The 22,459-nt window shown below is 27.9% G+C and overlaps 1 protein-coding gene across 1 annotated transcript in view; it reads left to right on the top strand.

The window, feature by feature from the left end:
- LOC136080700 (uncharacterized) overlaps positions 1-22,459 on the top strand; it is a 123,260-nt gene that overhangs the window by 54,080 nt on the left and 46,721 nt on the right. Inside the window, exons 5-6 of the mRNA XM_065797689.1 lie at positions 21,605-21,653; positions 22,225-22,384. Coding sequence (XP_065653761.1) covers positions 21,605-21,653; positions 22,225-22,384 — 209 coding nt within the window. The remainder of the gene's footprint in view (positions 1-21,604; positions 21,654-22,224; positions 22,385-22,459) is intronic.

Genomic DNA, 22,459 nt, shown 5'->3' with positions numbered 1-22,459 from the left:
TATATAAATTAGTAAAAAACACTTATCTAAATTTTATCTTCAACTATAAGTTTCACCATTGCTGGATCATCAGGAGGAGTTACTAAATCTAAAAAAGAATTCAATTTATAGAAAACAATATTTTACAGGAAGTTATAAATTACTTAAAAAAAAATTTTAATAACTATATTTCTTTGTTAACGGGAAGTTACAGAAAGTAATTATTAAATAATTTTCTTTAGAATGGGAATAGTTTAACTTGGTGATTTATTTTCATAATTTTAGAGGTATTAATTTTTGTGCCTACATTTAGAAGTTAATTCAGATTTTTTATTTAATAAATTTTATTGATTTAAATGAGTAATTATTTTAAATTTTTCTTGCAAACATAGCATTCATTTTTTGGAAATGTTATTATAGGCAGGGACAGATTTTAGAATAGACCATTGTAAATTAAAGTTTTTGTTTTTTTCTTTTAAATCCTAAATATATTTTGACAGCATAGTCTCTTTTGAATATTTTTTGTGTTTAAACGATTGTTTGTGGTTGGCATAACGTTTTTTCCATTCCCCCTCGGTTAAGCCAATATATTGTTTATCAGGGTTATTTTGTGAGGAAATAATACACTTGTAAATAACATTTTTCGAAAGGCATTTTCCATTTAGAGGGCAATCTATTTTTTGTTAACAATTACAATAATCAGTGTTTTTTTCTTTTATATGTTCATTTTTAATAATTAACGCGTAGTTGTGGCCTTTTATAATTCTTTCTAAATTTTTTGTATAACTATAACTTACTTTAATGGTATTTCTTTTAAAAATCTTATGTAATTTATTAGAGGGAAGAAAACGTTTGTCTACTAATTTTAAAAAAATTTTACCTATATTTGTTGAAACATTTTTGCTGTACGGGGGGTTGAATCAAATTATGTTTCTATTTCTATTACGCTTTTTTGCAATTTCCTTTTCAAATTTCAACTCGAAATTTTGAATGCCACCTTTTTTAAGGGCATCTTCATAAACGCGTTTAGAGAAAGTAAAAATATTTTCATTAGAAGAGTTTTGGTTTTGCCTATTGTTAATTGAAATTGTAATTCGTTTTAGAATTTGAGGGGGATGGTTCAAATTCACATTAATATACAATAATTCGTCATTAGGTTTTTTGTAGGGCTTATAGGAACTTTCTGAGAGGTTAAATGTGACATCAAGAAAATTCACTATTTTAAAATTTATATTCCTTTCAGTTTGGAAGCCAATATTTTTAAAATCTTTAATAATACCTTTTCTAATTTTATCGAGTTCTGGCCCTGATTTTTTATGCATTTCTATTAAACCGTCGTCGCGATAAAGACCTAATTGATTAATTTAGATTATTTTAGCTAGGGTATTTAAAATAAATAAACCTATAAATTCGCAAATTTCTGCTCCGTCGTAACTTCCAATTGTTACATCAAACAAACATAAATCATTCTTTCAGATAAGCAAGCTAATTTCTGAATTTTATTTGTTTTCCAATGATCCTGTACGATTTTAAGCATCAAAAGCAAGAAGTTTCTATGCATCATTGTTGGTGTAAATACCTCTAAAACCTGCTTTGAGATAGCATAAGATTAAATGCTTTACTCTTTTTTTTAATTCAATTTTTCAATTGACATTGTTTGTACTGAATAACTTGTATAGAGTTGCAACAGAGGGGAATACAGCATCTAACATAATGGCGAGAAAAGAAGGCAAATTTTTGTTATTCTTATCAGCAGCCTTTCTGCAGATCTCTACAAAACCAAACTTTCAGTAGTGAATTCATTTAAACTGATACCAATTTTGAATTTTTGAAGCACTAATTGAATTTTTTCTAGTGAATTAGAGTTATGAAAATTATCAGTAATATCTTCACTCATATTCTTCAAAAAAAAATTTTCGCTGTGAGGAAAGTTTGTGAACAAGAACTGCAGTTGCTCAATCCACTACAGTATAAAACACTTCTGCTAGCCACTGATCTTTAGCCAGAGTAAGCCGCTTGTCTTCGGTTTCATCGAAGTCCAGATGTTTCTTTCTGCGTGTCCTTTTCTCAAAAAATGTTTGCTGTTTAAGCTGAGTTTTAGTTGCAATTTTAACAGCAGATAAAATATCATTTTGACCAGCACTGTGCCTTAGTACTTGAAGGTTTTACAGTGATACATCGACAGACTTAATAGAATTGGAAAAATTAAGTGTTAATTCTTGAAGAATTTTATACAGGGGACCCAAGATAGTAAAAAATCCTTTAAAGAGCCATAAAGTCACAATTGTTTTGTATGACTAAAATTGGAATAAAAGACCTTGTGCTTCACTTCAAATATTCGTTTTGAAATTCTATGTCATTTGAAATTTGTTCAAAGCAATTGGTTACTGCAGGGTATAGTGTCAGCAGTCGGTCTGTAGCATTTTGTTAGTCACTGAAACAAACACTATGGGTAGCAGCCACTTTAAGAGACTAATTCACATACCCAAGAAGATATTTCCACTACTCAAACATATCGTTTTGTTTCCTTGAGTTTCCGCTTAGAAAATTCTTCAATTTCTACTCATCACAAGGCTTGTTTTCTGTTCCAAAAAGGTTAACAGAAACAATAGAAGATTTTGCACAAGTTTCATAACCAGATTTGTTTCATGAGATCCACAATAAATATTTATTGCCATGGGAGAACACTGCTGTAAATGTGTTGCAACTCCTTTGTTTATTCCTCGCATATTACTCGCTCCATCAAAACACGAACGCACACACTTTTGAATATATACGTTATTTGATTTGAGTTCATCTTTTATTTTTTCACTTACTCCTTTACCAGTAGTTGTTTCAGTTTTAACCATTGAAATCAGATGTTCCTCTACAATGGCCTCTTCTGCAGCAAGCGTAACATAATGTAATACAATAGAAGTTTGCTCACATAGTGTAATACCAATGGTGCTATCAGCTAATAGTGAAATTAATACTAAACTATTTACCACTTCTGAAATATCCTTCTTGACCATCTGTGTCACAGTACTAATTACCTTGTTTTGTGTATAATTAGAAAGCAGATTGTTTGAAATTTTTTTATTCATCATACTGACTCAATAAATTTAACAAATTTAGAAATTTACCCGCACCACATTGAAAGACTTCACTTTTTTCAGAGGCATTGTAAAAGTTGGCTTCCTTATTTCCGCCTAAAGAAATACTCTCTGCGATCAAAAACCGAATATGATCAATAACTCGTATTAGATATTGATGTATTTTCTTCGCTTCTTTACGTTTTTTGTTCAGATATCTCATGGTTTCAATATTTAATATTTTATAAAATATGAAGTCTGATAATGCATGAACCATAGTTTCAGCAGCATTCTGACGGGTTTTTTTGAATGCAATGTTTTATTATGATGTGACTTAAGTTTGACTAATTATCAAACCGATCACCTAAAGATTTTTTTTTCCTCTCTTGATCTAAAGCATAAATGAACAATGCAAAAATTTTATCTAGTGATAGAGATTAGGTTAGCCATAAACTTTACTGCACAACTTCAATGTCATTAACTTTAAATGATTCAGTGTAACACTTTGATAACCTTGAATGTTTTGTTGGCTGATTTGGCCCATATACAATAAATTGTTTTAGGATGTCCCAGCTTTTCTCTGTATTTGTGGCACTTGCACTGACGCGAGACCTGCCGTTAACTTTAATTGCTTTAGATCATTACCAGCTGCTTTCAGTTCATGTTGCCGTTTTTGAGCATTTTTTTCAGCACCAGAGTTGTATTTAAATGTTGTCTCTTTCTTATTTTTCCTCCATTTCACCTGAAACATAAATAAATATAAAATTGAAAACATGTCTTATGATAGAAACCAGGGCATTGACTTGTTTTGTTTGAGTTATAACAACTATTAGCCCGTGGAAATTATAAATAGTAGTACTATTTATAAATTGCATGGACCGATAGGAAATGAGCTGGAGCATATTGAGTAGTAGAGAATAAAAATAATAACAAAAATTTATTAAACACACAATTTTTTTTATCAAATATATATTAACCTTAATTAACATAAATTAATTTTGTTTGTTTTAATTACTTTTCAAAGCAATTTTTTTTTTTTTTACGCTAAACTAAAGCTGTGCGGATCTATTTTATTATTAGCGCTGACCTATGTTTGCTTTGCGCGGACACGAAACAAACAAAAACACCGACGTGAATTTAGGCTAAATAAAATGTTGTAAAAATGCTCCGAAAGAACTAAACTTATAGAACTAAACTGAATTTTTTCTCTTTGAAGATTGCGGGCCAAGTTTCTTTTTCTGGGGGTCCAGTTTCCTGAGCCAGATTTAGGGTCAAGTACAGGTCCTCGTTCTTTTGTACTGAGTCACTACGTCCCTGATATATATATATATATATATATATATATATATATATATATATATATATATATATATATATATATATATATATATATATATATGTATATATATATATATATATATATATATATATATATATATATATATATATATATGTATATATATATATATATATATATATATATATATATATATATATATATATATATGTATATGTATATATATATATATATATATATATATATATATATATATATATATATATATATATATGTATATATATATATATATATATAGATATATATATATATATATATATATATATATATATATGTATATATATATATATTTATATATATATGAATTTTATTTTATTTACGACACCTTTTGATATACAACAAAACCTTACAAAGCTTACACTAATTCAGTTGAGATTCAATGTTAGTTATTGAAACGTAATAAATTTAACATTAATAGAAGACTAAAGCTGTCGTCATTCAAAATGTAAAGGTTGTTAAAATAAAATTAAGTTACTAATAAAATCACGTTCGACAATGATAAACATTCTTACTGCAGTAAGAATTAGTACTAATTAACAAATTTGAATAAATAAACAAATAAATATAAAATAGTGAAAAAACATTGAACAAATTAAAACTTTATTTTAAACTTTAACTAAAACTTGAATTTGAATTAATTGGTACTAATTTGTTCAAGCATAACCTTAAAAAATAAGTTTATATAATAAATTGTATGTATAACTAATTATACATATAGGTAACTATCAGGAGTTGTATGTATAACTAAATGCATTTTAAATAGTATTATTTTATTTATAAATTACTATAAATCATATTGCTTGGAAAACTGGACCCAGAGGCTTTAAACCCAATAACTCTGTGGTAAAAATGGAAAAGTTTTTGTAAATATCCTAGTTTTGTTCCTCAATGCAGTTTAAGAGTCTCAAAAGTCTTAAGGACCTTATTATATATAAAGTTAAAAGTTTCAGATCCTAAACAAATTTACAGAAAATTATCTCCCCTCTGTTATTTCTTTTTAATAAAGAAAATTGGGAACTCATTGACTTTTAAACCTGCATTCTTTGTGGGACACAGCAGTATCCCATGCATGCATGCTTGGTTTTTGACAACATTTGAACTTGCATCAGTTAACTGTTTGCAGATAATATACTCAAGAACTATATTCAAATAACTGTTATATTATCCTAATAATATGTCTCTTTGCACATATCTTAATCTTGTTTCTATAAAGAAAGATAAAAAATATTCTTTGTACTTACATACTTGCTTGCCATTCTCTAAAATACTATAAAATATATTTACACAATACAAATGTAGCCTTGCCGAAATGCAATGTCGACTTTTTAATTTAAGGTTTTTTAGTTTCCAGCCTTCAAACAAATTCCCATGTAAATCCCACAAGAAACCCACGTGGGATTTTCCATGTAAGTAAATACCAAATGATTTCCACATGTAACCCATGTTGGATTATCTACATGGGTTTATGGTGACAAATTTCCATACGGATACCACATGGGAAAATCCGTCCAACGTAAATCCCATCAATCCCTCACGGAATACACGTGGAACCCATGCGGGACGCTTTATTTATATTTTACTGGTTAACAGCCTGAAAAAGGAAAACAAGTACAATTAAATCATAAACAACTTTTTTTTTTTGAAGTTTCCAGCCACTTGTTTTTTCTATGCAAGACTTTAATGACCAAGTGTGTTGTTTAAATCAACTAACTAAAAAGGTCTTTTATTAAAGTTAGCAAAATTTGCTTTTTACTTTTAAAAGGGGTAAAATTCTAAATTTAAAGTTATCAAATTGCTAGAACTAGTTTGCATAACGAGCACTATTTCACCCTTGTGCAAACTTACTTAAAACATAAGATTTGCACAACATAAGTTTGAATAAAGAGGCTTAGTTGGAGTTCATTCAAGTTTTCAATTTGTGTAGTGTAAGATAAACCTCTGTGAATTTACCAAAGCGCCTTTTTCTAATGGTTTTGTTACTTAAAAGAATTAAAAGTTTTTAATCTCTGTTCCCAAGGGTATTGAAATATTTTAAACAATGACTTTATGATAATTTACAAAATAAAAATTGTTTTTCATCACAATTCCCTAACGAGATTTTTTAAAGTTTTTTGTTTAATGATAAGTTTAAATTATTTAACTAAGAAGTTTTTTAAGCAAAGTTTCAAAAACTAGTTTCTTATTTTTAAATAGACAAACAATAAAATTTTTGTTTTTCTTTAATTTATCAAACTGCCTATCCATAGCGTAATCTAAAACAAAAGAAAATGATAAATGACGATCCCCTGAAATATTCACTACTTTTGTAAAAGTAATAAATGCACGAGCTGTGTAAAAAACCTATTATAACTAAAAGATACCAATCTTGCAACACATCTACAAAAATTGGAGCTTTTGTTTTTATGAAAAGTATTTTATTATGACTTTTGATAGTGGATCAACACGCAACCCATCCATAAACATAATGATACAGGTAACATGCCTATAGTCAAGTAAAACAAAATTGAAATATACCAATTCTTCAACGAGACCAAGAAAAAGTGTAACTTTTGTATTTGTATATATATGTATACATATACGTACGTTGTATATATATATATACTTATATATATATATATAAATATATATATATATATATATATATATATATATATATATATATATATATTATATATATATATATATATATATATATATATATATATAAATATATATATATATATATATAAATATATATATATATATATATATATATATATATATATATATATATATATATATATATATATATATATATATATATATATATATATATATATATATATATATATGTATGTATATATGTATACACTCCTAGTCGGCGTTTACGGGGACATGTTTTTTTTGTTCCCGTTATAATTTTTACTTTTTCTACACAATTTTTATAATAAATATAAATATATTTTAATTTTTGTTATATTTTTATTTTTATCTATACATTTTAAATTTGTTTTCCTATTATAAAAACATGTTTTTTATACTTATTGTTGTTGTTTTTATTTATTTATAGTATTTTATATTTCAATTTTATTTTTATCTATTTATAAAAACAACTAATTACACTAATATAACCATACTTAAACCTTGCCGTAACCCTAACCCTAGGCCCGACCTTAATGCTGACCTAAACCAAACCCTCAATTGATGTACCAACACTCCCTTGAGAGTCAGGCTATTTGATAGTCAATGTATGTACTTTTCGTTCTCTATAAAATACGCTTACTGGGACATATTTTTTACTAAAAAACGAAGCTTATGGGGACAAATATTAATACTAAAATGTCCCCAATTATACTAATGCCCCTGTAAGTGTTCTTTTTTTGTAAAATCGGTCCCCGTTAGTGACACAATAGGTGTATATATATATATATATATATATATATATATATATATATATATATATATATATATGTATATATATATATATATATTTATATATATATATATATGTATATATATATATATATGTATATGTATATATATATATATATATATATATATGTATATATATATATATATATATATGTATATATATATATATATATATATATATATATATATATATATATATATAAGGGAACTTTCAAACTTTGCTTTCATCAGTTTTGCTTTTATTATTTGTTGTAAAGCCAATTTCCTCACATTCGGGCGAGAATCCGATATCATAGCAAGAAGCACGTTTTCAGGATGCGCAAAAAAACCGCTCTATATTTTACAATCGGGATATCTGGATAAATTGATGGTTAGCCATAAATGTCTAGCACCCTCCGTGGATGAGGTGTTACATCTTATGTTGAACTACATTTGACAGTAAACTTTAATAACAAACCCAACTATTTCTCTCAGCCTGTGTGATGGTTCGTTACATCCAACATAAGACCTCAATATTCTGTTTGCAGTGGTCACTCACCTGTTATGGTTAAGTTTTCCAGGATTTCGGTTAGTCAAAGCGTTTGGACAATAACCTGTAGATATTGGTTTGCAAATATCGAATAAGTATTTTTGTTTAGAACTATGAGATTTTTTTTTTATTTTTGGCAATGTGACACTGACAGGAGTGTAGTTGACTATTGGCAAGGTATCACACAAGTTAATTTCTCTTTTGATTGAAAATCTGAAGAAAATTAAAGAACTAGATAATCCGTTAGGCGCTGATGTAGGTTCATCTAGCTTTTGAATTAGATGCCGTAGAGGAAGCTTATTAGCATTTATTTGATGGATAAACAGGTGGACAGGTCTTTTTAGTTCTAATTCGAACAAAGCAACAACACCATTAAGAAATACGGTATTGGCAGCTGTTTCGTCACAACCCATTGCAACTGATGTGGATGTATTAATGTTGTTTTGAGTTTAAAATATTTTTACACTTGTCTTAATGATGTATCCATGCCCTGATGCAGTCTCAGCATTCCCTGGATACTTTAAAGCTGGTTCTTGTACTAAAACTCCATGTTCTTTTTTGATAGTTTTTTGTATATTTTTATCCTTGTTTGTATCATTAACTAATGCTGTAACTTTTCTTCCATCAAAATACAAACCTTTAAATACAAATGTTTTCATGGTCTGAATGTTGCATTTTAAGTCTGTTTTTCTTTCGTTCTCTTTGAATCTTGTTTTTATCAATTACTTTAGATTGGTCTCCTTTTGAAATTATGTTTATGTTTTCCAGCACAGCACATGCTATAAATGCAGCACCTCTGCTTGAAACACCTACTCTATTGCCGGCTTGCGCTAAGGATGTTAATGGTAATCTTATTTCTTAAGCTTTATCTCTGCTTTTCCGTTTTCGCTTGCGGCTTTCATTTGTGTCTAAATAAACAGCATTTGATTCTGAGTTAGTATTCCAAATCATAGTGTCATCAGAGTCAGAATCTTAAGATTTAGAATAAAAACTTGAATTCTAAATGGGGCTTGATGATATTGTTTGAGCTTCAATACCTGAAATAGCACAAGACTGTTTTGATGGTTTAGACTGCAAGGGGCTAATTTCTCTGGTTTTTCTTGCTTCTTTTCGCCGTATTCATATAGTACTTTGAATACCGAGTCCTTCCATATACATAATTCTCATAACTCTTTGATTGCTGAGAAAGTCATGTTCTTTCTCTGGTACCTTTTCACAGATGCATTTAAAAAAAATCAAGACATTTGCATGCTGCAACGTTAAATAAAGTATTTTCTGCAAGCTTTAGAAATATTATTTTGGACTTAAACTCGTCTGTGTGTTTCGTTTTGTTAACGAACTTTATAATGATTTTATGCTTTTGTGTCATTTCTCCAGAAATCTTCTATTTTGTGCGCCAAGTTTCCGATATTTCTTTCAAAAAGGTTGTTTTCAAACACTTTCGACTCTCATTTTCTGCATTCAAAAAAGATAACTTAGCATGACATGTTTGTATATTGGCAAGACAATTTCACATAAGTCTGCTGGTGAACCAAAGATATGACAAGTAGACTTTTCTGTGTTGTCACTGCAGCAGAAGACCTTTTTGCCATTAAAATTTTTTTTGATTTCAATTTATTTTATTAAATAAACAGATGTAAATCAGAACTAATAAATTATAACTTTTTTGCTATCTGAATATTTATTAAAGAAATGTTTTGATTGGAGACATAATTTGCGGTAAATAACGCTGGTGATGGTAATAAATAACGTAATTAGTGACAGCGGTGATTTTTAAATGACTTTAATGTCATTTAAAAATCACCGCTGTAACCATTGGCATAGAATATTTAGTTTATTACATTTTATTTTATTAGCATAACAGTGACGACAAGTGAAAGCATCAACAATATAAATTAAATTAATTTATTTTAAATAAAAATTGTGTTTTTTTTTAAAAAACTCAGCCTTCAAGCGGCAACTGGAGACTTTTCCTTTTTTTTTTAAATTGTAACCATTTTTAGCTTAGTAATGCTTAAACTCTATTAGAACTCTAGTATATACATAGAATTTCTTATTATTATTTTGTAAACAAAGCCAGAAAACATTTTTTTGTAAGAAAAATAAAACCCTAGCGCGAGCTAATATAAGATGTAATTGAGAAGATAAAAGTTGTAATTGAGAAAAGCATACAAAGTTCTTTGCATTTTAAATTTTGTTGTCCTAATATACTTTGTAATATAAGGCTAGAAATTACAATATAATATCAATAAAATATAAAAAGTCATGAAAAAGGCATTTGAGATTAAGGCGGTAACTGGAAAATTCCTCTAGGGTGTCAAATAAAAGTTAATTTTTGTTTGTGAAAAATTTTATTAAGAATTCAGATGAATAACAAATAAAAGACAAATAGTTTATTTACATGAAAATTTCAAATTTAAATTTAAACAACGTCATTAAAAATCATTACAACATTCAATAAAGCACCAACTTGGACGTCTTTCATGTTTAAAATCGTTGCGTAATGCGTGGTCTTTTGTTGTACAGCGCGTGTACAATTACCTCCCATTATTGTGTTTTTTGCCGCAATAACAATACTTTTTAAATCCTGCATTTGTTGTTCCATAATCCCAGCACCAAATACAGGTGAAATGCGAAAAACATTTTGAACGTGTATTTTTATTTTGGACTAGATAGCTTCCACTGGGTTTAAAATTGGGTTGTAGGGTTCTAATTGTAACAACTGAGCCGGTAAATTTTCATACACCCTTTCTAAACAAGCGTGACATGGAGCATTTTCTGTTACGACAGCTAAACCCCCTAAACAATTCCCAGATGTCACCCACTGGTTTTTTGTTGATATAGCTGCAATCAAATGTACGTTTGCACCTTTTGAAGAAGTATTTTCATTAATGCTTTTTTTCCCCTGTTTGGCACGTCCTTGCGTTTTTCTACAAAAAAGACTAAAATTTCGGATTTGTTTCATCCAAACTATCTAATGACCATTTGTGATGTGTTCGTTAATGTTCCTAACATATTCAGCTCTTTTTTGCTTGTTTTCATTACTATTCATTGTAGTAGGCTCCTTGTGCACTTTTTTGAATGAAAATAGTCTGTCTTCGAGGAATTTGGCAATTGTGGTTGTGTTGACGCTAATATCAAATTGTCTAAATATCCTTGTTTTAATGACCACCAATGTCAACAGACAGTCACTTTCGATCCATGATAGTGTTTCTTCGATTGGATCATCGGTTAATTGTTTTGGTTAAAAACCACATCTTCCAATAGAATTTAAGTTTCTGCTTTGGATCCAATTGTATTCTGTCTTATACTTATCACCTAAAGTTTGCGTCAGAGTCACCTAATCTTCATTTTGCTCAGCAATTACTTTTCCTCTATCATTCGATGAAGATAAAGCATAATGTTTTCTTTCAACTTAATCAGTTGTATGTATTTCATGTCAATAAATGGGATAAGGTGGTTCTAGTTGTTCCAGACGTAGTTTGGAACAACTAGAGCTTTTTTAAAAGAGGTCATGGAAAATTTAGTTATTTCGTTTCTTGAGTAGCCGGCAAAAAACCTTATATAACCAAAGACATGAAAAGCTGAACTTTCATTATTTGAGGCAACGCATAAAAGAGCCTTTTCTTAGAAAAATTACAACAAGTGAAAAAAGTATAATATAGGGAAGAGGGGAGCACATTAAAATTTTTTTATGAAAACTATACCACAGCTTTTGTACTGCTTGACATAAAGTTGAAATTTTTGCTAAAAAAGATAATTTAGTTAATAATTTTTAAAAAAATGTGCAGCTACCTTAAATAAATTGAGTTGCTTTTAATCTCTTAAAAACAAAGCTAGTCATGATCCATAACTACCGCACAAGAGGGAGTAGTTTTAAACAACACTGAGGCAGTAGTATAAAGAAAAAAAGAAAAAATATGTTTCTTAAAAATCCGTTTTTTTTCAGCAGTAATTATAAACAGTAAAAAAAGATTATAGTATTTTTTAAAAATAGCCGAGTTAGGAGAACTCTTGCTAATAACACAACTATTTTAATAATGATCTCAAGCCATAATTGAACCCATCATTTCGAAAAGGGCACAAGACTATTTATTCGAACTTTTCAGCAACAAAAATAAGTTTTTTAGAAAAAAAGTCAATGTCACTTAAGAAACTAAGTATATGAGTAGAAAAATATGAGAAAAAAGCAGACATAAGTTTTTAAAGTTTTATTTTTTATAAAAAACCAACATATAATCTTATATCTTTATAACTATAAAATACATATATATTTAATTTAAATTAAACATATAATCTTTTATCTTTATATCTATATAATACATATATCTTTAATTTAAATTTATGGACTTATGCCTTTTTCAAAATAAACACTTTGTTGCATATAAAAATCCTAAGATTATCAAAATAGTAATATTTTGTTATTATATTAAAACAACTATATTTATGTTAGTTAATCATCGCTTATTTCTTAGAATTCATTGTTTGTCGAAGTTATTGGCCATACAAAAAGCTCTGAATAGAAGTTTTTATACTCTTCTATTGAATATGAAATAAATATTTCTCTATTTTTTTCAAATCTAATATTTTTTTTATTGACAGGCAATTTTCCAGTATATGCAGGAGTACTACTTAATGGTAGGGTTGGTCTTGTACCCATCCTTTGTATTAGCTGGAAATCATAACTGACTAAGCAATCTATGGATTCACGTGTTATCACTAAACCTGGTGTGGTCTTAGAAAACGTGAAATGTGCCACTTTTGAAACACCAAACCTTTGTCTTTGGCTACTCTTCTTTCATAGGAATCCACAGATAACACAACTTTTTTATAATATTTTGGCCACCATTTTTTTACATCAATAATATCTTGAGTTTTAGGCCTTCTAATGTCAAATTTTTTGTTTGACGCAAAATTTTCATACTCTGTTGGTGTGTAAATCCGGTCATTTTATCGAATATGTCGCTTTGCTGTTCCAAAGATTCTATCGTTTGGCAAGAATGAGTGACTTTTTTTTGGTATGTAATATTGTATGTAAATTTGGTATGTAATATCTTAATTATATTGCTACCTAGTTCAGCTACCAGTGATAAAAGTATGCTGACTATGGCATGATTTCTATTTTGAATTATTTTTGGATTATTTTTGCACTTAGTTTCAACTTCCTGTATCTTTTTGTAAAATTTGTTTGCTTGTCTTTTGTGGATCTCAATATTTGCTTGATAGATTCTTTTTGCATTGCCATTAACGTGTGGTTTTTTAAGCTTAATTTGTAATTCTTCACACAGTCCACAAGCATCAACTTGCTTTCTACCAAAGGAAAAATTAAAATTGTTTTGTAAATGTTTAAGGTAAAACTTATATTTAACAGGATGATCTGGATATTTTTGTTTGTATAATGTGTGCATAATTTTCACATTAAAGTGCACATTTTTAACAGGAAATGATTCAATATGCTTACGTGCTTTTGTTAATGTATCACCAGGTAATGCGTTGCATCGTGAAGTCTGGGGTTTACCTCTGTGATCTATAAGCTGCTCATCTTTTTTTTAAGCAAATGCATAAACGTCTAACTTGTTTCATAGAAATTTCATGCATATTGCAAATATCTTTCTTGCATACTTTTTTTCTCACAACTTCAATGTTAGTGCGATAAATAAAGGAAAGTTTGTTTTTCTTAGGTTCTTCAGATCTAAACCGTCTTCTCTATGTATTTCCTTCTTTTCAATCAATGACTGCAAGTATGTGTCTTGGGCAATTTTACTATCAAATTTATAAACAAACTGAACTTTTTATAACATCTTCAGATACAAGTCCATACATTTTGAACTACATTTGTAAATAAAGAAAATTATTGTGGTAACATTACCATAATTAAATATCAAGATGTTTCACCTCCAATGATTGGTGGTAAAACATGAGTAAATAAACAAAAATTTGAGAACGAATACAGTATATATTATATACTATAGAAAAAAAAACTAACCTGCAAGAAGCACCCGTCCGTCTTAGTGCCACATCATCTCCATTGTAGTTTTTATAAGCTTGACTAATAATTTTGGCTTTTTTTATTTTTTCGTGTGTGTATATTTCACTGTTCCTTATATACCAGACACTCTTTTCTAAATGTATATGCATTTTCAGTAAGTTCACGATTTTCTATTTTTGTAACAAATAAAGTGAGATTACGTCAGTTCAATTGCGCTTCGTTTCTCTTGAAAAGGCATAAGTCCGGAACTTGTGCTATTTTTGATCAGACTTTAATTTTCATATTCATTTAAAGTTGACTTGTGGTATATGAAAATCTGTCTCCTTCAAAGTAAACATGTAAAACACTTTAACGAAAAAAATGGCATTAAAAAGTAAAATTTGTAAAAAGGTGACTTGTGCCCTTTTCAAAATGACGGGTTCAATTAATTGTTTTGCATATAAGGGCCGACGACATTAGGGGGGGGGGGGGGGAGAAGCTATATAAAAAACGCATTTCTTCCCCCTCCTCCTCCCCAACACACTTTTTTTTTGAAACGACTTTTTTATTTTAGAAAATTCTAGATATAGAAGACTTCTTTTAAGAATTGACGATTGTTTTCCCCCCTCCTCCATTCACTTAAAAACCCGTGCCGTCGGCCCTGTATAATATTTAAACAAACTAAACTTAATTTTGAATTTTCCTCCTTTTATCTTTCACATTTTTTTGCATAGCCTTTATATAATTATAAATTTTATGTCTTGTAACTAACTTTTCATTTATATCGTAGTACATTTCTATTTTACTTATAATGTTAAAACATAAATTTTTTGGTGATGCTATTTTCTCTGTAAATCCTTACGTTTAAAAATTAAAAAAAATTAGAAAAACATCAAAAATAAACTTTAGAAAAAAAGAATATCTAAGTACGATACGTATTTTGATATTCTTTTTTACAAAAAATATACGTGCGATAGTATTTCTAATCTTCTAGTATATTTATCTTGGTTGATAAGTTAGTATTTTTTTAAATCTTTGCAATGTATTTCGTTTCTATTTTAAAAAATCTGTCCTAAACTTCCCAAGTTCTAAACTGCAACTATATTCCCTATAAATTAAATATTTCTCCATGTTCGATTTTTTCAAACGAAATGTTGTAAAATGGTTAAAACCAGGCTTTTTGTGATTTTGGAGTTTAAAATCCGGTGTTTAAAAATCGTTTTTTTTTTAAACTCTAGCCATACCTGCTTAAGTAAGAATTTAACAAGTATTGATTGTTTACACAAGGCAAATACATATCGCGACCCGAGTGTTTATTTATTTTAACTCCCAAAAACACATATTTGAAAAAATTTGGATACAAGATCCAAAGTTATTTTTCTTAATATATAAACATCTTTAAAATTTTTAACTATTTTTATTTAAAAGAGATAATATTCAAATTTCTTCAGATTAACTTAAAACATACTTTTTATATTCGAATATTTTAATTAATTAAATTAATTGATTAAGAGATTATATTTATATATAGTTTTAAAAACATTTGCAAAATCACAATTTTTATCTCCAATAACTGAAATTAGAATGCTAACTTTGAAGCATTTTTCTACGTTTGCAATTTGACAATGGTTTTAAACTGTTTCTTTAAGTAAATAAAACGTTTTTTTCAAAATAACAGAAAAAGGATTACCCCGAAAAACCACGACATTACTACTGTTTGCATTGTGAAAGTGGATATTTAAAGGTTCACTTTGCAAAAACAATATTAAATAATTTTAACATTTAGTAAAAATCAAAGATTATTTCAACAAAAAAAATTAGTTCTAGTTAAACATAAACATTTATTTTATGACTGTTTCATAAAAAGCACAGTCATTTGCAGACATAAAACATAGCATTAACTTAATATCTTTAGTTTTTTTTTTTGCTTAGATAAACTAGTGATGTTAATAATGAGACATTAGTGATTAAGATTATTTCCTGCAAATGTGTTAGCACCGCCAACTCGAAATGTCGTTCCTTTTTGCAAAATACTCACACATATTCCTGGTTTAGTAACAGAGTGACAGCCCTTATATGTCACAAAATGTCGCAGGTTTAATGATATTTTAGTTTGTTTGTTTTATTAATTTAAAGATCTCATCTGAAGGATGTGGAGTTGGGGCTTTCTCAGTGTTTTTAATACACAAATTAAGCTAATTGGGCTAAATACTTCATTCTTATTCGAAATTTTTAATGAAGCTATGAGCGTTATTAACTTCTTGCACAAGAGAATGACCTTTTTGAAAGTTTTTGAGTAATTATCTTAACCTGTGTTATTTTTCTACCAGAAAGCCTTTTAAAACAAAAGCAAGTACTGAATTTTTATTTTTTGGTACAGATGAGTCAGACGAAAGTATAATTTTTCTTACTTTTGGATGTTCTAAAACGAATAGCCTTAAAACCGTTTCCATTTCCAATGCAATACAATTAGCAGTTCTACCTACATTATATTTACTACACACGCAACAGTAAACTATGTTATCTATTGACAGTGAGATTAAAAGGTGATACATTTGCTCTTGGAAGCTGAATAAAACTTTTCATATTAAAAAATAAAACAACTTTTCTCACTTTCACTTTCGTATTTTGATAGGAATCTTTAAAAAAATATGACCTTGAAATTGTATTTTTTACTCTAAGCTATTAACTGCTTTTACTATATTGATTTTATTCTCTTCACAGCAGTCACATTGATCTGATTTTGGTCTTGAAAAACCTAATCTAAGTTTAGTATTAAACACTTCTCTATATTTATATTGCTTAACATGTTGAATTCCTTTTTTTTAGAAATGTTCACTCTATAAGTCATACATTAATGAAAAATTCAACTTATTTTCAAGATATTCTTTTTCGGTAGTGCTCCTACAAAGATGAGATTTAATACTTGGAAACGAACTTTTGTGAATATGAATTCGTCCAACAATGTTTGTAAACTTTAGGTGCATTCCGTTTTTATTTTCAACTGGAACTTATGTATACAGATCTAATAAATTGTTGTTAAGCTAATGTACACTTGCTTGAGAAATAAAAATAATTCCGATAAATAAATTTTTATAAACCCTGTGAGTAATGCTGTCATTTTTTATAAAATATTGATAAAAATACTTTCTTCTGCAATTGTATAAAACAAATCTAACTCCTACTTTTTCGTTTCTTTTTGTAAGTTTAGTATAAAAAGCATTTTTGCTATTGTCATCTAAGTTCTAGAAATAATTCTTATTTTCCGGGGTAATTTTTGATTCACAAAAAAATATCCACTTTAAGCAATTACTTTTTACGATTCTTTCTTTGACTTTTATCCCGCTTGAATTTTTATAGGAATCTCCCAATTCTCTTTTTTTTTCTTGTGCAGTTCCTTTCCACACATCAGTACTTCTCGTCCGTTTTTGAGTTTTCTTTACTTGTTCTTTACTAAAAAGATAATTCAATAATTGAATTTACATTATCATAACAGCAACAGCAACAAAAACACTTCAATAATGTTTAATAAGATAATTTTAAATTTTACACTATTTTTAGAATATACTACCATTGATGTTATAAATCGGTTTTCTGAAATTACTAATAAAAATGAATGCACATTTATACAACTTGATATTAATGATTTTTACCCCTTAATTACAGCCGAAATTTTAGGCAAAACCATAAAATTTGGAAAAATCCACACTGAAATTACAGACGACACTATTTGTCTAATTAAACATTGCAGAAAAACATTACTTTATTTTAATAACGAGACGTGGAAGAAAAAAACCACGCACGAGTGCTTTGATGTAACAATGGGAAGATACGACGCAGCAAAAACTTGCGAATTTGTAGGCTTATATATTTTAATATCCCTTGTTAAAATAGTTAATTTTAATCTATAAGGTTTGTATCGCGATGATGGTTTAATTATAATAGAAAAAAAAAACAGGGCCTTAACTTGACAATCAGAAAAAATGAAAACTTGAAATCAGAAAAAATATTATACAAATTTTCAAAAATATTGGCTTCCAAATTGAAATTAACATTAATTTAAAAATTGTGAATTTTCTTGATGTCACATTTGACTTGTTGGAAAATTCTTATAGGTCTTATAAAAAATTTAATGATGAACTATCGTATATTAATATAAATTCAAATGATCCCCCTCAGTTATTGAATCAAATTCCTATTTCTATTAACAATAGACTAAACTAAAACTCTTCTAATGAAAATATTATTAACTCTTCCAAACGCGTGTATGAAGATGCTATTAAAACAAGCGGATTTAAAAATTTCGAGCTAAAACTTGAAACAAAAAGCGCAAAAAAGCGAAATAGAAATAGTAATATAATTTGGTTCAACCCTCCGAACAGCAGAAATGTTTCAACAAATATTTGAAAAGAGTTTTTAAAATTAGTTGACATACATTTCCCTCCTCCAATAAATCGCACAAAATTTTTAACAGAAACACCATTAAGGTAAGCTATAGCTGTACAAAAAGTATTGAAAGAATTATAAAAAACCATAATTTTGCATTGATTAATAAAAATGAATTTTCCAAAGAAAAAAATACTGAAAATTTTAACTGCAAGTAAAAAGTTGACTGCACTATGAATGGCAATTGTTTATAAAAAAATATTATTTACAAATGCATTGTTTCCTCGCAAAACAACCCTGATAAACGATATACTGGCTTAACCGAGGGCAAATGGAAAAAACGTTATGCCAACCACAAACAGTCTTTTAAAGATAAAAAAATACTCAAAAGAGACTATGACTATCAAAATTTATCTGGCTACCGAAAGAAAAAAATATTAACTTTAAAGTAAACTGGTCTATTCTAAAAACTGCGCCTGCCTATAATAACATTTCCAAAAGATGTATGTAAAGAAGTATGTAAAGATGTTGACAAAAAAAATTGAAAGTTATTAATCATTTAGATCAAGAAAATTTACTGAATAAAAAACCTAAATTAATTTCTAAATGCAGAGATGAAAATAAGTTTTTTTTTTTAAATAAAAAAATATAAATGACCAGTCTAAAACTATCCTAATTCTAAAGAGTTCTTTTCATGATTTTTTAATTATTAAATGTAGTTGATATAACTTACTAGTAGCCTAGCACTACAGTTATTACATAATTAATTATAACAATTCACAACTTCCTGTAAAACAATTTTTCTATTATTTGAACTTTTTGATGTTAAGGCATTCTTCATGATGAACCTACTGATGGAAAAACATAATGTTAAAGATAAAAGTTAAATAAGTGTTTTGACTAATTTATTATTGCTCTGTTCTTTAAAAACGTTTATATATTTATATATATATATATATATATATATATATATATATACAAGCCGACAATTCCAAGTGCATCTGCTGAGGTTAAAAAACATACACAAATGCTTTGGCAAAAAATCAATGATTATTTTATATATTTTAAAACGAATAAAAACTCTTAAAGTTGATAAAATAAATGCCTCAACAACAGCAATAGCCAATTAACCCACAACAAAATTCTCATACGCACAAACAGCATCAAATAGTCAAACATCAGATTACCCTACCTCATCGTAGTTAAATTAGAAAACATAATTTGACGCTTCTGAAAGAATGACACACAAATTTTATGATGATCAATTCTAACTAGTTATAGGGTTATATTATTTACACCATTATTTTTATTAACAGAGACAAAACAGAAAATGAGAGATTGTTTGATAGTGAACTCAGAAAAGGTTGAAACACTAGAAATCCAGCACTTACTAAGAGGCAACGGTACAACGTGCACAATCGCAAAAATATAATTAGGGTATACGATCGGGTGAGCTCGAATGGATCAAAATAAGTCTGCAAAAATTTCTTTAAAAAATTATAAGAACCTCTCAAGAACCTTCTTCACAACCTACACTAAACTTAAATACCCAAAATGTTCGATCTGTTTAAAAGAATTTGATATGTCTCATGATATAGCACAAAATCAATCGTTAGATTTGTTTATACTGACTGAAATTTGGATAAAACCAGACAATACTACTGCAATTTGGTGTCGCCAGGTTTCAAAACAATTAAATACCGCAGATCTGACCATCGTGGGGAGGCGTAGCAATAATGTACCGAGACAACATAAATATTTAACCCTTTTCATTACTTGCCTGTCCTATGAACTTGCATCATCTAAATTAAATTTAAGAAATACAAATGATAAATAGCAACAATATTGTTTACAATGTTGTTTTTAACTATCAATCATATCCAATTTATCTGTTTAGCATTTTCTTTGAACTCACTGATATTTTAGAAGAATTTTAAATATTTTCTGAAGAAATGCTTCTGTGCGGTGACCTTAATTGCTCAGATATGTTAATATTATAAAGACAGCATGTTACAACGAGTGATGCCTTAGTTACAGTTAGTCTTCAGCATGCTTTAGTTACTTAGCCAGCATGCCTTAGTTACTGTTAGCCTTCAGCATGATAAAAAGAGTTTTATCCCCAACTCGCATATTTTCAACTTCTGATATTGCCAACTTGCTTAATCTAGTAAAAAACCGCAATATTCAATTATCAGACTAGGGTATTTTGAGCCGCTAATTGGTCCGGATAGCACTCCAACATAAACCTGTAAAAAGTAAAACTAATTGATTTTTATGAACATTTTTTTACGAACATGCTTTATAGAACAAATGCGATTAAATGCCTGAAATTACCTGAAATTGATGTGAATGGTTATGCTGAACAAATAAAAACAAATATAACAACTGTTCTTGATGATTTAGAACCAAAAAAATATGAAATTAGACTTAGCAAGTATAATAGTTAATGATTATCTCCTGATGCAAAGATTAAAAAAAGCTACCGCCAAATATATTTATATAATTTACAAATTATTTATTTAAAACTATAAATGTAAAATAAATAATAATTCGTTTAAAAAAAACTTCAAAAACAATATTCACGTTAAGGGTAAAAATCAAGTAAACAAGAAAAACTGAAAAAAAAGAAAAAACAAAAAAACAAAAAACAAAAAAAAATAAACTAAAGAGCACGTATTTACAAGAGCCGGACTATATATGTATAGTATACAGCTTATTTATTAAAAAATACAAAATTGTTGAAATGTTAAAGCTATTTTAAATCAATTAGAAGTTTTTTTTGAAAAAAATTCTGACATATTTTTTGCTATCTTCTATTGTAGATAGTAAAAAAAAATAAGTTGTTCATTATTCATGATTGATTCAACTTTTAAATAACTTTGAATGAATATTCTATTTTTCAGATTTTACCACGGCCTTATGGAATGTTTCCAATAAAGTCACTTTAAATGGGTATGTACCTTTAGTAGAATTTTTATGTACACTCCACTTCGCGTAAATCTATTTAAGTAATTCGATGAAAATCTACTTGTCTTTCCCTATTTAAGTCAATCGATGTTTGTAAACTCCATTACGCCTCCTTCTATTTAAGTCACTTAGAGTTTGGCATGAGGTTGTAATTTTTTCTTTCATTATTTTTTGTTTGTTTTTTTCTGATTTCATCAGAAAAAAAGAAAAAAATGATTTTTGCCCCATGCAAAACTCTTGATGTAGCGGCACTCTTTATTGGATTTTTCACCATATAATAATATTTTTCCAATTAACGTTATAATAATATTTCGTGAAATAGGCAATATTTTGTCGAATCTACGAATTCGACGCAAAATTTATTACCCAAACAATGTTTAAAATTTAAAAAAATTTATGTGGTAGACGTACGTTGGTAAGAAAAGAATAAACAAGGTGGTTATATATATTATACTTATGTTTTCTTTGTTTATTAATGCAACTAAAACCTTGTTTTTTGAATGTTTTTAACTAATAAAATATTTAACGTTTTTAATTTTATTCTTTATCATTTTAGATATATTATTAGAATGAATTTGCAAATTTATCCTGTATTTGAAGTATTTTTAAATGTTTATTTGGAATTTGAGTATTTTTTGCCATCTTTTGTTTCCTTTACTACTCAAAACGTAATTCAAGGTTTTGTTAGATCTGATCCCAATCAAATGAAGTACTATGTGAGTATTTTTTTTTTCCTTTAATATATTTAGTTAAAGTTAAAATGTCTTTTTTTTTTTTTTGCATTTATTGAT

The sequence above is a fragment of the Hydra vulgaris genome, chromosome 05, assembly GCF_038396675.1.
Source record: "Hydra vulgaris chromosome 05, alternate assembly HydraT2T_AEP".
Taxonomy (NCBI): Eukaryota; Metazoa; Cnidaria; class Hydrozoa; order Anthoathecata; family Hydridae; genus Hydra; species Hydra vulgaris.
Note: the sequence above shows the minus strand (reverse complement) of the source record. Positions and strands in the feature narration are given on the sequence as shown.